Source organism: Misgurnus anguillicaudatus, chromosome 7 (genome assembly GCF_027580225.2).
Source record: "Misgurnus anguillicaudatus chromosome 7, ASM2758022v2, whole genome shotgun sequence".
In the NCBI taxonomy this organism is placed as follows: Eukaryota; Metazoa; Chordata; class Actinopteri; order Cypriniformes; family Cobitidae; genus Misgurnus; species Misgurnus anguillicaudatus.
In genome coordinates this window covers 37162012-37174514 of record NC_073343.2, presented here as the reverse complement: position 1 = coordinate 37174514, position 12503 = coordinate 37162012, and the positions used below count along the sequence as shown (strand labels likewise).

The following is a 12503-nucleotide window of genomic DNA, read 5'->3' as shown; positions in this document are numbered from 1 at the left end:
TTATTGAAACTAGGATCACTTCTTACTTTGTGAAAACATGGAGACCCTATAATGATGGGGAGGAGCTTGGCTGAGGGGAGGGGCTTAGCTGGGGGACCTCCATAATCTTTGACATATTGGAACAATGAGTGTGACTGTCGGTTAAAAAAGCAGACGGAAAGTCATTATGTGTACAGGGTGAGCGAGGTGTTGGGTCACTACTCCCTTACACCCTTTACACATCACTCATGTTCACCATACGAATGCAAAATACACACTCGCTCTCTACAATATAGACTACAGTATAAACATTTTGGTAAACCTGTATGAATTATTTCGGTTAATAATACGCTTCGTTTATCTTTCTGAACAAATGATGTGTTAAAAACACATAAAAACACAAAAATTGTGTCTTTGATGTTTATTTTTATTCTGAAAATCGATCCGGGGTTTATTAAAAGTGATTTAAAATAACACTTCTTGTGAAGTTGAATAGCATAAACCGATCAGAAGTGACATCACATTATTTAATAACGTAATCAAAATAATTTCTCTCTTTATACAGACTTCATTGTCTCATGGCATCAATTTCCAGTATCAACAGAGAGTGATTCCCAGACTTCCCAAAGTTCAAATCCCAGTCCTACAGAAGACTGTAAAACTATTTAATGTTGTTCAGCACTTCAACAGTCTTTTTACCATAATGATAATAGCTGTAACCGGATACCACGGTGGTCAGTGCAGTAATGTACCTGTAAACAAATTTAAGAGCGTTTGGTTTATTTTGAACGGTGCTGATGTAATCGTGATAAATGGAGAGAGATATAAACTCTTACCACAGTGACTGCAGTAAAACACTGTCTGTGTAATGAAACACAGGTGCAGCCAGAGACGCAGCCACCAGAAATAACTGAACCCCTGTGTTGATCTGTAAATTAAGACCATATTCATATTAATATTAACTGCTCATAATCTGCACTTTCTATAAAACAGCTTTATTATATTATAAAAGCTGAATTATATTGTTACAGATTCATAGTTAAAGCTGAAACGCATTCATGAATAAAAGAAATAAAGATGTGAGCCCTTTAAGATTGGGTAATGCACAAACTCAAACATTACTAAAGATAAAACATTTATGAACAGAGTTTTCTAAAGTAAGAAATATGAAAGTAGTAAAAGATAAAGACCTCACCTTGCTGATAAGCGTTGGTTTTAACTGAGCTGTCCTGTAGCACGGATTGAAGAATTTACTAAGTGTCACCTGATTTTACACAAAAACACACAGACACAAAAATGATATAACAACTGCAGGTAACATCTTACATGTCACATTTTATTGCTCATTTCTGTGTCAGAGGAAAACCATTTATACCCACATGACACATCGATGAAATACTAATCTGACTCTTGATTTCACAATGCACTTTTATGAAGCACATTTTTAAACTGTTACCATTTACAATTTATCCCACAAATCTGTTCAAATCTATAAAAGCTGTTTACACTTACTGGTGCAGGAACAGTTTTATAGCGCACGTAGAAAACAGCAGCAATGAGCCCAACATCTCTGCATATAATCAATGCTGTCAGCGGAGCTTTAAATGAGACGAGAAGAGATGTTAAAGAGTCATTCAAAGCTGAAACACCATAAAACATCACAAACATGTCAACCCAAAGAAAGAAAATAATATATTGATTAAAAATATACACACCAGTCGAAAGTTTTTAAACACTTGACTGAAATGTTAACTACGATCTTAAACATCTTTTCATCTGAAGGTGTATGGTTAAATGCATGAAATTACTTTTGTAGACAAAAATATAGCGGTGCCAAATAAGTTCTGTTATTACAAAAAGAACATTTTATTTTTTAAATAGATTACTTAAGACTGAATATTAAAGGAAATAAGAGCCCAGATTAAATGTGAGCTCCTTCGATACTCTTTAAAATTCATCCTAAAGTGAAACTTCTTGACATGAGTCAGTTTTGTAATTTCTAGGCAAAGGGTGACTGCACTTCAGATGATAATAAAATATAACAGTTTTGATTTATTTTGGATTCTTTAAGTTAGAATGTCCTTCCCACAGTTACATGTGTGTTACGCCATTATTTGGACTATATATTTGGTGATTGTTATTTTTCTGTATTGTGGAAAAATATATAAATAAAACTTTTGACTGGTAGTGTATATATTTTTATTTGAATTCAAATAAACATAAAAATACATCAGGATATACTTATATCAAACAATTTATATCAGAATATCACTGTATAAAAACATTTCTTTCTGTATATAAAACAGCATAATTCAGTGAAATTTCTTTAAAAATCATGTATGTACTGTAAGCTGTGTAAAAGTCTCAGCTAAATTGTGACATTTTTATGAAATATGCGAATGATTTCACCTGGTATGAGATGTGCATACGTTAAACTAACATACAGCACACTGATGAGAATCTTATCAGCCAATGGATCCAAAGCGCTGCCCAGAGCCGATTTCTGACTGGGCCATTTACGTGCGATGTAGCCGTCCAACTGAAATAAAAACCATAGATCAATAAAAACATTTTTAAAACCAGGAAAAACATCAAGAGAGTAACCAGACGTTGCCATCATAAGATCAGATCATGCTATTATAAATCACTTTTCTTTACTTTTGCTTACCAAATCTGTTGCTCCAGCCAGCACAAAAAGTCCAAGAGAGGCATGAAAACACTTCTCCATGATTAAATATCCCAGGACTGGAGACAACAGAATCCGGGCAATGCAAAGATAATTTGGGATCGTCCATGGATTCTCATACTGTCAATAAAAATCACAAAAACATGTGCAAGTGCATTGATGAAATGCATTGACACAAATTTTTGACAAGTACATAAAATGACTGGTTGTTATTATGTTTAACTGGGGGAGGGAGAAAATATTAAATAAATAAAAAATATTAAATAGGTGTTTATCTGTTTTGAAAACAATTGAATTCAAGCTCATCTGTAGTATAAAGACTGAGCAGGTGTGTCAGACAATGTTTATAGTTTATACATGTAAAGCATTAGTTAAACAGACTGATTCACTCACCAGCTCTGTAAACTGAAAATGTCCCTCATTAGTTGGAGGTGATGAAGGTGAGACTCCATCATCTTCCTCAGTTTCCCTTGGATCCCGTGTTGAAGATTTTTCTCCCAAAACATCATTTTTAGATGCTTTTGTACAAAACGCATTTGAAACACTTGGAGTAAGCCCAGACCTTAACACGGGAAGATTGTAGTGATGGTTATATAGTTTTGATCGACATATAGATGTTAGAAGTTCAGATTGTTGATGTATTCCTCTGTGAAGGTCCAGATGTGTTGATGAAGGTCCACATGTGTAAATGGTCCTGGTCTTCAGCCATCTTAGCTCTGTTTTAGTGTTTCTCAGCTGTTTGTTTGGAGGTATTTTATTAAAGTGGTACCTGACAGCAGTGCTGACAGTCAGTCTGTGTGCGTGCCCTCTAGCACAGCCCAACAAGTTGTTAGTACAAGCGGCCCAAAACATGTCAGCTGTTTTACTCAATCACACTCGTCATCGATTCCTTTAACTGAGCAGCATTTGTCGATTCGTGCATGTTTTCAGATATTAACTCGTTCATTTTGTTATTATTTTAAAGATTTAAACGCGTCCCACATGTTATTTTTGTCCTGCCGTAATCCGCGCCACGCCTGCGTGTTTACGACAGCTGTCGTAAAATGGGCGGTGCGGAAATCAAAGCGCTTCAGAAAAATCTTTTAATGTTAATTTAATTACTTGTAATTATTAAATTACAGTAATTATTTAATTTATTGCTCATTGCATAATATTACCAAAAATAATAATTACTTATGCCAAATTATAATAAATTCGTGATTTTTTTTTATTCAGGAATTTTATATAAATCTTCAACGTTTTCTTTAATAGATTTTTCCTAAGTAATCTAAACACTATTTTATATGTGTATAAATATATAGATGTGTACAGATTTACAGTAAGATATATAGTATGTGCATTCTCATTCAAACATATGACCTCTGCACTGCACAATTCTTCACCAATTTAAGGGGACATTTCACAAGACTTTTTTTTAAGATAAATATATATATATAGGCTAAATTTTTTTGTGCCTTTATTAAACAGTGAATGAGGAGAGGGCAGGAAAGTACAGGGAGAAGATTGGGATATGGGATCGGCAAATGACCACGAGCCGGGAATCGAACTTGGGTCACCGAAAGTGCGAAAGCACCACATGTCGGAGCACTGCCCATTACATCATCTGCTCAGAGAGATGTAAAATAAATCTTTGTTGTCCCCAGATTACGTATGTGAAGTTTCAGCTCAAAATATCATATAGATAATTTATTATAAAGTGTTAAAATTGCCACTTTGTAGGTGTGAGCAAAAATGTGTCGTTTTTTGGGTGTGTCCTTTAAAATGCAAATTAGCTGATCTTTGCACTAAATGGAAGTGTCGTGGTTGGATAGTGCAGCTTAAGGGCCAGTATTATTATAATAAGATCCCCTTCTGACATCACAGAGGAACCAAATTTCAATGAGTTTTTTTTACATGCTTGCAGAGAATGGTTTACCAAAACTAAATTACTGGGTTTTTCTATCAAGTTGACAGAAGCACTGGGAACCCAATTATAACACTTAAACATGGAAAAAGTCAGATTTTTATGATATGTCCCCTTTAAGCTACATGAAAATAAATGACACAATACAACTAAACCATTCTGTTTTAATAACCAGACATACAGTCTTAATTAAAAGTTTATCTAATATTAAAATTGTGAGAATTCTGTATATTTATTTACATGAACAATGATGTACAAACATTGTACAGTTAATAACACTGAAATATTGAAACATTCGCATTAACATACAAATTAAACAAGGCTATAAATATATATTTTTTATGTAAAACACAAAACAGTAAACAGAGTATAATCACGTATATGTGTAAATCATATAGTCTGAAGCTGATAGGTCCTGTGACCTTTCTTTAGAAGGTAACCCTGCTCATTGAGAGCACTGATAAATCCCTCAAAATCCACAACCTGAGGAAACAACGAAAGAAAAATCATGGTGTAAATTTACATGTACGATAATGTAAAGTAGAGTAAAAGATTGTGTTTACCTGTATTTGTAGATCTTTGGCGAGTTGTCGAAGCTCCTGGACCTCAAACATGGTTTTGTGTGTGCGTTCAGCAAGCTTGTTTAACGCTGTAATGAATTTCTTGACTTTGGAGCGGTTACTCATTCCAGACCCGAGCTGAGAACGGTCAAAATCCAGACGGCCAAATTCATCAGAATATGTGTCGATTAGGCTGAACACAGAAGAGAAAAGTAAAGCATTAAACAAAGATATTAACATGTTATTGTACATAAGATAAAGTGCTGTTTTTAGGAGACACCTGTGTTTCATGATCTCAACGACATCCTCTGCATCACTTTGTGTAGCTTTCTCTCTGAGCTCAAGACGAGCTCTGGCCTGCAGAGGGTCAAATAAACAACACAGCTTGAAAGATATATTAAACATTATCATGTTATAAATATTTAAAGAAGAGTAATGTAGAGGACATTATGAGAGACCTCTGTCAGACGGATGAGAGACTCTAGTTGGCGGGTTGTGATGGGCGTGCTGTCGGCTGTCTGGTTCTGTTTGCGCAGCTCCAGATAAAAGTCCTGCAGGACCTTCGCAGCTTCTGTGGAGAGCGTGGGGTGAACGTAATGTCGGGCGTAACCCACAAACTTCCTCAGGAGCTGATGTGGAATGGCATCAAAATTCTCTCCAGGATGCAACTGTGAATAAAAATAATGCTGTGACATACAATACAGTGCTGTACAGTTTAATGTATGACATTTATGTTAAAACATCATTAAAACCATATGAAGTACAACAATAACAATATTTCTAAATTGCTTCAGAAAATAAATGAACTGCAGAAGACGTAAATACTTTAAGTCTGTCAGCGAGAGGTTTCTCCACAGACACCTCCAGGATGGAGATGCTGGACTCTTGCGTGTTGCAGCGTGTGACCGCAGCGCTGCTAACCGCTCCCGTCTTTCCTGCACGCATGGCCATCACGTGTTCGGACAGAAGGTGATCGTGATCTTCATTAGGAGTGTCCAACAAGATAAAGACAAGATCAAACCTGGACAGCAGCGGACTTCCCATTCTAGAGCGACGCAAGAAATACATAATGTTGAATCAGTACGTTGTACATCAAGCATAAAGAGACCACCGTTAATATAGCTTACGATCTATACAATATGACATCACAAATTATTGTTTATTTATTATTAAACAACCCCCTGGCGTGTGCATTTTACCATAGTAAAATCAATATTGTTATTCACAGTGCAAAACAGCCATATCTTCTATAATAAATGTCTAACAAAGACTGTGTAACATTTTTAGACACACACTTACTTCAGGTTCTCAGACACAGTTTTGGCTTTATTATAATGTCCTCCCACAGGATTGGCCGCTGCGAGGATGGAGGTTCGAGCAGGAAGAGTGCAGACAATCCCAGCTTTAGCCAAACTGATGCTCTGCTGCTCCATAGCCTCCAACAGAGCCTGATGCTGACTGCCCATCTTATCAAACTCATCGATACAACAGATACCTGACACAGAATTAATATTAAATCAGTCCACAAAACAATGTTTTTGGTTTTGAGTGGATGTTGCCAATTTTGCCATAGGTATCTTTTTTAACAAAGTTTCATCCGAGATAAAATGTACACTTGAATCACAGTGCATTACAAGGTATACATGATTTTCTCAGTATGTGTGTACCTATGACCTTTTGCACTGGTGATGCCAGTGAAGTTTTAATACCTTGATCTCCTAACACCAGAGCTCCGGCCTCCAGAGCGTAATCTCCAGAGCCGCTGTCCCGTGACAGAGATACAGTCAGACCTGATGTGGTGGTTGTGTTTCCACAAACATACACACCTCGCGGGGCCACGTTACACACAGCCTGAAGAGCCAAACCAAAACATAAATACACATTTGGATCATTAGTAAACATCTACAAACATCTCCTAACAGGAGGATTTCAGACCATAAGAGATATATGATGTGATCATGTACCTGTAACATCTGACTTTTGCCGAGTCCAGGGTCCCCAACGATAAGTATATGAGGGTCTCCTCTTATTGGGATACGATTCTTATCGTCAACATATTTCTGACATCCTCCAAACAAAGCCAGAGCTAATCCTGCTTTAACAAGCTAATCAGAAACAAGAGAGAAAGAGAGAAGTCAAGTTATAAAGATCATGAATGTTCTTGCACTTAGAAATACTGATTTAATGTAATATTTAATATGTGTAGACTTATGTACGCAGTTCTTACAAAACATTTACTGAAATTAAGCAAGAAAAACAGATCATTCAGAAATCATCATTGTTATACATCTTATTCAGTCCGCCGTCATGTTGAATCCAAAACGAGGCTGTGAGGGATAGACATCCAGGGTGTGCGCTTTATACCTACTGTTTTGTATCAGGATGCTGCTCATTCAGCCATCAAAACACAGAAAATACATCATTTTACCTTTTTTCAGAGGACAAAGAACCTCAGAAATCATGGATTGTTGAAATGAGAAGGGTCATATAAACTCATTTTGAAATAAGAGCACCACAATCTGTTTTGCTATTGGCCTTACTTTTCTTTAAAACACTAACGTAGCCCTATAACTAAGTACATATATCTATTTTATACCTTTCTCTGGTAAGCACATAGACCGAATCAACAGAAGCAGGATTCATTTCTAACTAAATAACATTTGTACACAACTTTAGGGGTTCATATAGGGTTTAACCTCTAACAATACTTGGACAGCCAACTATCACTCAAATAGCTTGTTATCAAGTCAATAACATTAAATCAATGTTCATGTCATAACAGCGAAAATACATGGGACATACACTTATGTTTTATACAAACTGAATAAACATGCTTACAACAAAATAAATTAGTGATTAGCCAACAGGCTAATATCCCAAACAGATATCATGTACACAATGTGCTATTTTCTTATCTCAAATTAGTTCATATGTCCCTACTAATTTTAACAATCTATGATTTCTGAGGTTCTTTGTCCTGTGGAAATTTGTAAAACGATGTATTTTCTGTATTGTACAAAACAGTACACTGCAAAAAATGATTTTGAAGAAAAAGAATTCTTAGTATTTTTGTCCTGTTTTCAGTAAAAATATCTAAGTCTAGTTTTTAGATCAAAAATATCAAATGTAAGTGATTTTGTGCATAAAACAAGCAAAAAATCTGCCAATGGGGTAAGCAAATTTTTTTTATTTAGTGTTTAAGATAAATGTCAAGATTTTTGCTTAACCCATTGGCAGATTTTTTTGCTTGTTTTATGCACAAAATCACTTCAATTTGATAGTTTTGGTCTAAAGACTAGACTTATTTCCTTGGGTTGTTTTGCTCATCAAGAAAAGCATCTTAATTTAAGAATTTTTTGATATATTTTTACTGAAAACAAGACAAAAATACTGTTTTTTTTCTTGAAAATCATTTTTTGCAGTGTAGGTTTAAAACGCATGTGACTAAATAAAACGTATTGATGTAACCATCAGGACACAGATGACAAAAATTACATCAGTAATGATATAATACAACGTTTGGACACTCACCACATGGCCGTAAATAGCAGGACAAAGTGAGCTGAAAGTCATAAGAAATATGTTACAAATATGAAATGCAATGCACAGTAATGCAAAGCCACTGACAGTCACTGTTGCTGTATAACTCTCATGTTAATCTCATGTCATGAACATAGTAAAAGTACAGTAAAGTAGAGTAATACTGTAGTTCCTCACTTCACAATGAGTTTGAAGAGATCCTCTTGAGCTTGAATCTCCTGGATGGCGTAGAGATCTTTGATGGAGAACTCCACTGACGGTCCCTGACCTTCGCTTTCAGAGGACGCTTTGCTTTTCTGACCCTTCGAGTTACTCACAGAATTTGCCTGAATGTACAGCAGGAACATACACTTGTCCTTTTTATTTCTTCCACTTCCTAAAAAAGAAAACACAGTATGAGATTTCTGATTTACTTCATGACATTATAAATAATCAGTGAGGTCAGTTGAGTTACATTGCTTTTACAATACAGTTACTATATTTTACGGTCTTATAATATATAAATGATAAATTTGATAATCGGAGTTTATCAAATATATGTTTACTGCACAGTGATTTTTCTCCCATTTTCTTAGAGAAAATGAGTACCATCTACAAGTTAATTCTGACAGAAAGTTACCAAGGGATGTCCTGTTTTTACATAACAATGACATAAGCTTCAGTACAGCTGTAAAAATAGGCTGAACTTCACCAAATTGTCAAATTCATGTTGTTTGGTTCTTATTTAATACATCATAAATGAGTTAGGAGGCAACCATCCACTGTTTTGTTTTCATGAATAATATAATATCAGTTTCCTACCATATTTTTTACCGTGACCTCATGTATTTGTGTCTTAGAGCTCTGCCGTGACAATGTCTCATACCGTCATCACTGGACACTTTAATAACGCCTGTGATGGTGACCATGTCTCCAGGCACACAGCTGTCCACCAAATCCTGCGTGAGTTCGCATTCGACGGTCCGCGGGATTCGACCGGACTCACGCTGGTCATCTGATATCAACTCCTGAACTCTGTGCAGAAAACACCCAATAGATGTCACTGTATATTAAACATCTCACATACAGTACGTTGTGTAGTAAAATAATAAATGTGACAATCTGCTTTGCTAATGCAAATCCTCACTGACACATCTGAACACTTACTTGACTGTCTGCCAGTCGACAGTGAGGGTCAAAGGCGAACTTCTGTTTGGTGTGAACGTTCGGCCACGACATTCGGCTTGTAAACACTGGAACAAATATAAAATTAATAATGAATGTCAAATACTTTTTTACATGCAGTGCGTTTATTTTTTTAATTCTTGGATTGCTGGCATGGAGTTAAACTAAACTAAAAGTCATTGGTAAATGAGTAACAAGTAATTCACACTGTACTTTAATAGGTGCAGAGTATTTCCCATCAGGCAGTGTCACGTTTTGTGTGTCTCCACAGGTGTTACAGGTGAAGGCCAACTTAATACACAGCGGTTTGATGTTACTCACTCGTACCACGGTACCTCTGATCGCAACAAACTTGCCGTATAAATTTGCTCTCAGACTTTTTAAAGGAGTCAGCGGCTCAACATTATACAGCCTAAAACAAAAACAGCAAGTTATTATAACATCTATTTCTATGTTATACTGTTCAAGTTACTTTAATAAACAGTCTGACCTGGCGCTGATATGAGGGATGTTGATTATGGGTCTTAGACCCGCGGGCAGCTCCTCCTGACCCTGGAGCTCTGCTGCGTGTCTCTCAAGATCAACAGTTAAAACCTGAAAAAAGACATTTTTGATTCATCTACAGCTGATTTACAAAAGTGTTACACTGAAATACTTAGTTGAAGTTATGAATGAATCTATTTGATGAGATGTGCTCTACAGAGAAACACACATTTTTAAGCATACACACAATATATGCACAGACCTGATGAATTGCTAAACCCAAACAGTCCAGGATCTTTTCTGGCATTTCTTTAAGATCTTTAGCAAGATCAGGCAAAGTCTGTGATATCTGCTTGTTTGAGAGAAGGTCTTTACAGTCCACCAAAATGCTGCCTTTCCTTTCGATTTCATCCTGATGACATGAAAATCCAGTTTTATTACATGGCTACTTACTACATAAAAAAGGGACATTAAAGCGATAGTTCACCTAAAAAAATGAAAATTCTGTCATTATTTTCTTATCCTCATTCTGATGAACACAAAAGAAGATATTTTAATAAATGATGGTAAGCACACAGTTAATTTCCATAGTAGGAAAACAAATACAAATGGCATTTAATGGTAACCATCAGCTGTGTGCTTACCATCATTTATTAAAATATCTTTAGAACAACATGAGGATGAGAAAATTATGACAGAATTTTCATATTTGGGTGAACTATCCCTTTAAGTTGATATAAAACGATATGCATGGAGATAATCTGAAAGTCATAAAAGCATACATTTCCCTTACATACAAATTAAAAATTCTGCATTATCACCTTATCATAAAGATCAATTTGTGATGTGAAGTACTGTTCAAACACCTTTATCTTCTCAACATAAGGTGAACTTTGAACAAAACCTGTAAAAGAAAACAAAATCAACCATTTAATACAATTATGCAAGTTAGGCTGTCAGATGAGTTCATTGTACATAATTGAACAAAACCTTCAGAGAAATAAAGTCTCCAGCCTTTATATGGACATGTGATATCAAGAGTCGATTGTGTGATCCGTGCTTGACTGACATGTGGAGTTATTCCTGACCCTATGACAAAACACACAAACACACAATACATTCAAATCAGTAATCGATTACTATTATTTATCTTTACATACAATGAATAACTCACTGTGTTGTGTATTGTTGCTGTCATAGTTTCCTCTTCCTCCTCTGCTCCATGACCGACCTCTCCATCCTCTATACTGACCAGCATTATATCCTCTACCTCTCCATCCTCCTCCAGCACCTGAGCCATCTCCTCTTCCTCCTCCTCCTCTCCACCCTCCTCCTCTTGATCCAGCACCTGAGCCATCTCCTCTTCCTCCTCTCCACCCTCTTCCTCCTCCTCTCCACGAGCCTCCAGGAACAGTCTGGCTGCTCATCCTTTAACGTTTCATCAATCTATAATGACTGCAACACATGTCTGTGCGTTATAATGGTATGTTGGCTAATAAACATCGTCTGATAATTATCGTTAAACTGAACTGAACGCAAATAATCTGATCTCTGTACTATTAAACTGGTGTTTTATAGGCTCAACGTAACTTAAACAGAAAGAACATGACATCAAAAACAATAACTGAAACGCATTATATCATACATCTTATTAAATAAAGATAATTGAACAAAAATAATCTGACGTACTTACAGTTACTGTTTACTTCCTTATTCAGTGACGCGGCCAGCCAGTCAAGTTTGGCGCTAAAGTGACGACACTTCCGGTCTGCTCTAGGTGGTGCGTTAGATTAAAGTTCGTCGAAAAAAAATTGGATTTACTGCAAATCTTAAAAAAAAAGTATAACTGAAAAGTGAAATTAGATTACTTAACCTGTTGAAGGACTGAGTTTATTTATTTATTTTCATTTTATTTTTTATTTGTCTTTTAGTTATTTTTTTTTTTTTAAATGTGCTTTGTTTGTTGAGAATCTTAACTTACAATATATGTTTGCCTTATTGTAATTGTATGTTAATGCAGAATTTAAAATTAGTTTAAATTAAATGCAGACATTAGTTTAACTGAATCCCTGTGTAAATTAAAGCAAAACAAAAAAGCAGTTAAATCTTACCAGATTTTAAATAAGGTTTTGAATCACCTGTAATTTGAGATAAAATCTTTAGATTAACTCTCTTACCCCCTACTTGA

The 12503-nt window shown here is 35.6% G+C and overlaps 2 protein-coding genes across 4 annotated transcripts; both read right to left on the bottom strand.

The window, feature by feature from the left end:
- Positions 1-385: 385 nt before the first annotated feature.
- On the bottom strand, positions 386-3709 carry crls1 (cardiolipin synthase 1). The gene is made up of 7 exons (XM_055173020.2): positions 3059-3709; positions 2648-2785; positions 2389-2518; positions 1492-1577; positions 1175-1243; positions 816-907; positions 386-731 (listed from the first exon to the last, which is right to left on the bottom strand). Exons 1-7 carry the CDS (start codon positions 3515-3517, stop codon positions 641-643), a joined length of 1065 nt encoding a protein of 354 aa, XP_055028995.2. The 5' UTR covers positions 3518-3709; the 3' UTR covers positions 386-640.
- A 1009-nt stretch (positions 3710-4718) lies between these two features.
- Positions 4719-12055, bottom strand: mcm8 (minichromosome maintenance 8 homologous recombination repair factor). Of its 3 annotated transcripts, none has more exons than XM_055172784.2 (19): positions 12009-12055; positions 11490-11770; positions 11306-11404; positions 11137-11219; positions 10578-10727; positions 10323-10426; positions 10046-10244; positions 9815-9900; positions 9534-9682; positions 8846-9044; positions 8660-8690; positions 7093-7233; positions 6838-6979; positions 6428-6623; positions 5954-6173; positions 5587-5796; positions 5409-5485; positions 5132-5321; positions 4719-5051 (listed from the first exon to the last, which is right to left on the bottom strand). In XM_055172784.2, exons 2-19 carry the CDS (start codon positions 11740-11742, stop codon positions 4959-4961), a joined length of 2622 nt encoding a protein of 873 aa, XP_055028759.2. In that variant the 5' UTR covers positions 11743-11770; positions 12009-12055; the 3' UTR covers positions 4719-4958. The 3 variants fall into 3 exon arrangements, with proteins under 3 accessions (XP_055028759.2, XP_055028760.2, XP_073725971.1); XM_055172785.2 differs by lacking the exon at positions 12009-12055 and having other exon boundaries at positions 11490-11606; positions 11664-11952; XM_073869870.1 differs by lacking the exon at positions 12009-12055 and having other exon boundaries at positions 11490-11952.
- Positions 12056-12503: the final 448 nt, after the last annotated feature.

What these genes read in the sequence shown, in the direction of transcription:
- crls1 (XM_055173020.2), bottom strand. Translation starts at nt 3,517, where the DNA reads ATGTTTTGGGCCGCTTGTACTAACAACTTGTTGGGCTGTGCTAGAGGG. An exon ending in AACCAACGCTTATCAGCAAG is followed by an intron (nt 908 to 1,174) that starts GTGAGGTCTTTA and finishes CTTAATTTACAG; the next exon opens with ATCAACACAGGGGTTCAGTT. An exon ending in GTTTTACTGCAGTCACTGTG is followed by an intron (nt 732 to 815) that starts GTAAGAGTTTAT and finishes ATTTGTTTACAG; the next exon opens with GTACATTACTGCACTGACCA.
- mcm8 (XM_055172784.2), bottom strand. Translation starts at nt 11,742, where the DNA reads ATGAGCAGCCAGACTGTTCCTGGAGGCTCGTGGAGAGGAGGAGGAAGA. An exon ending in TGGGTTTAGCAATTCATCAG is followed by an intron (nt 10,427 to 10,577) that starts GTCTGTGCATAT and finishes GTCTTTTTTCAG; the next exon opens with GTTTTAACTGTTGATCTTGA. An exon ending in ACTGTGTCTGAGAACCTGAA is followed by an intron (nt 6,174 to 6,427) that starts GTAAGTGTGTGT and finishes GCGTCGCTCTAG; the next exon opens with AATGGGAAGTCCGCTGCTGT.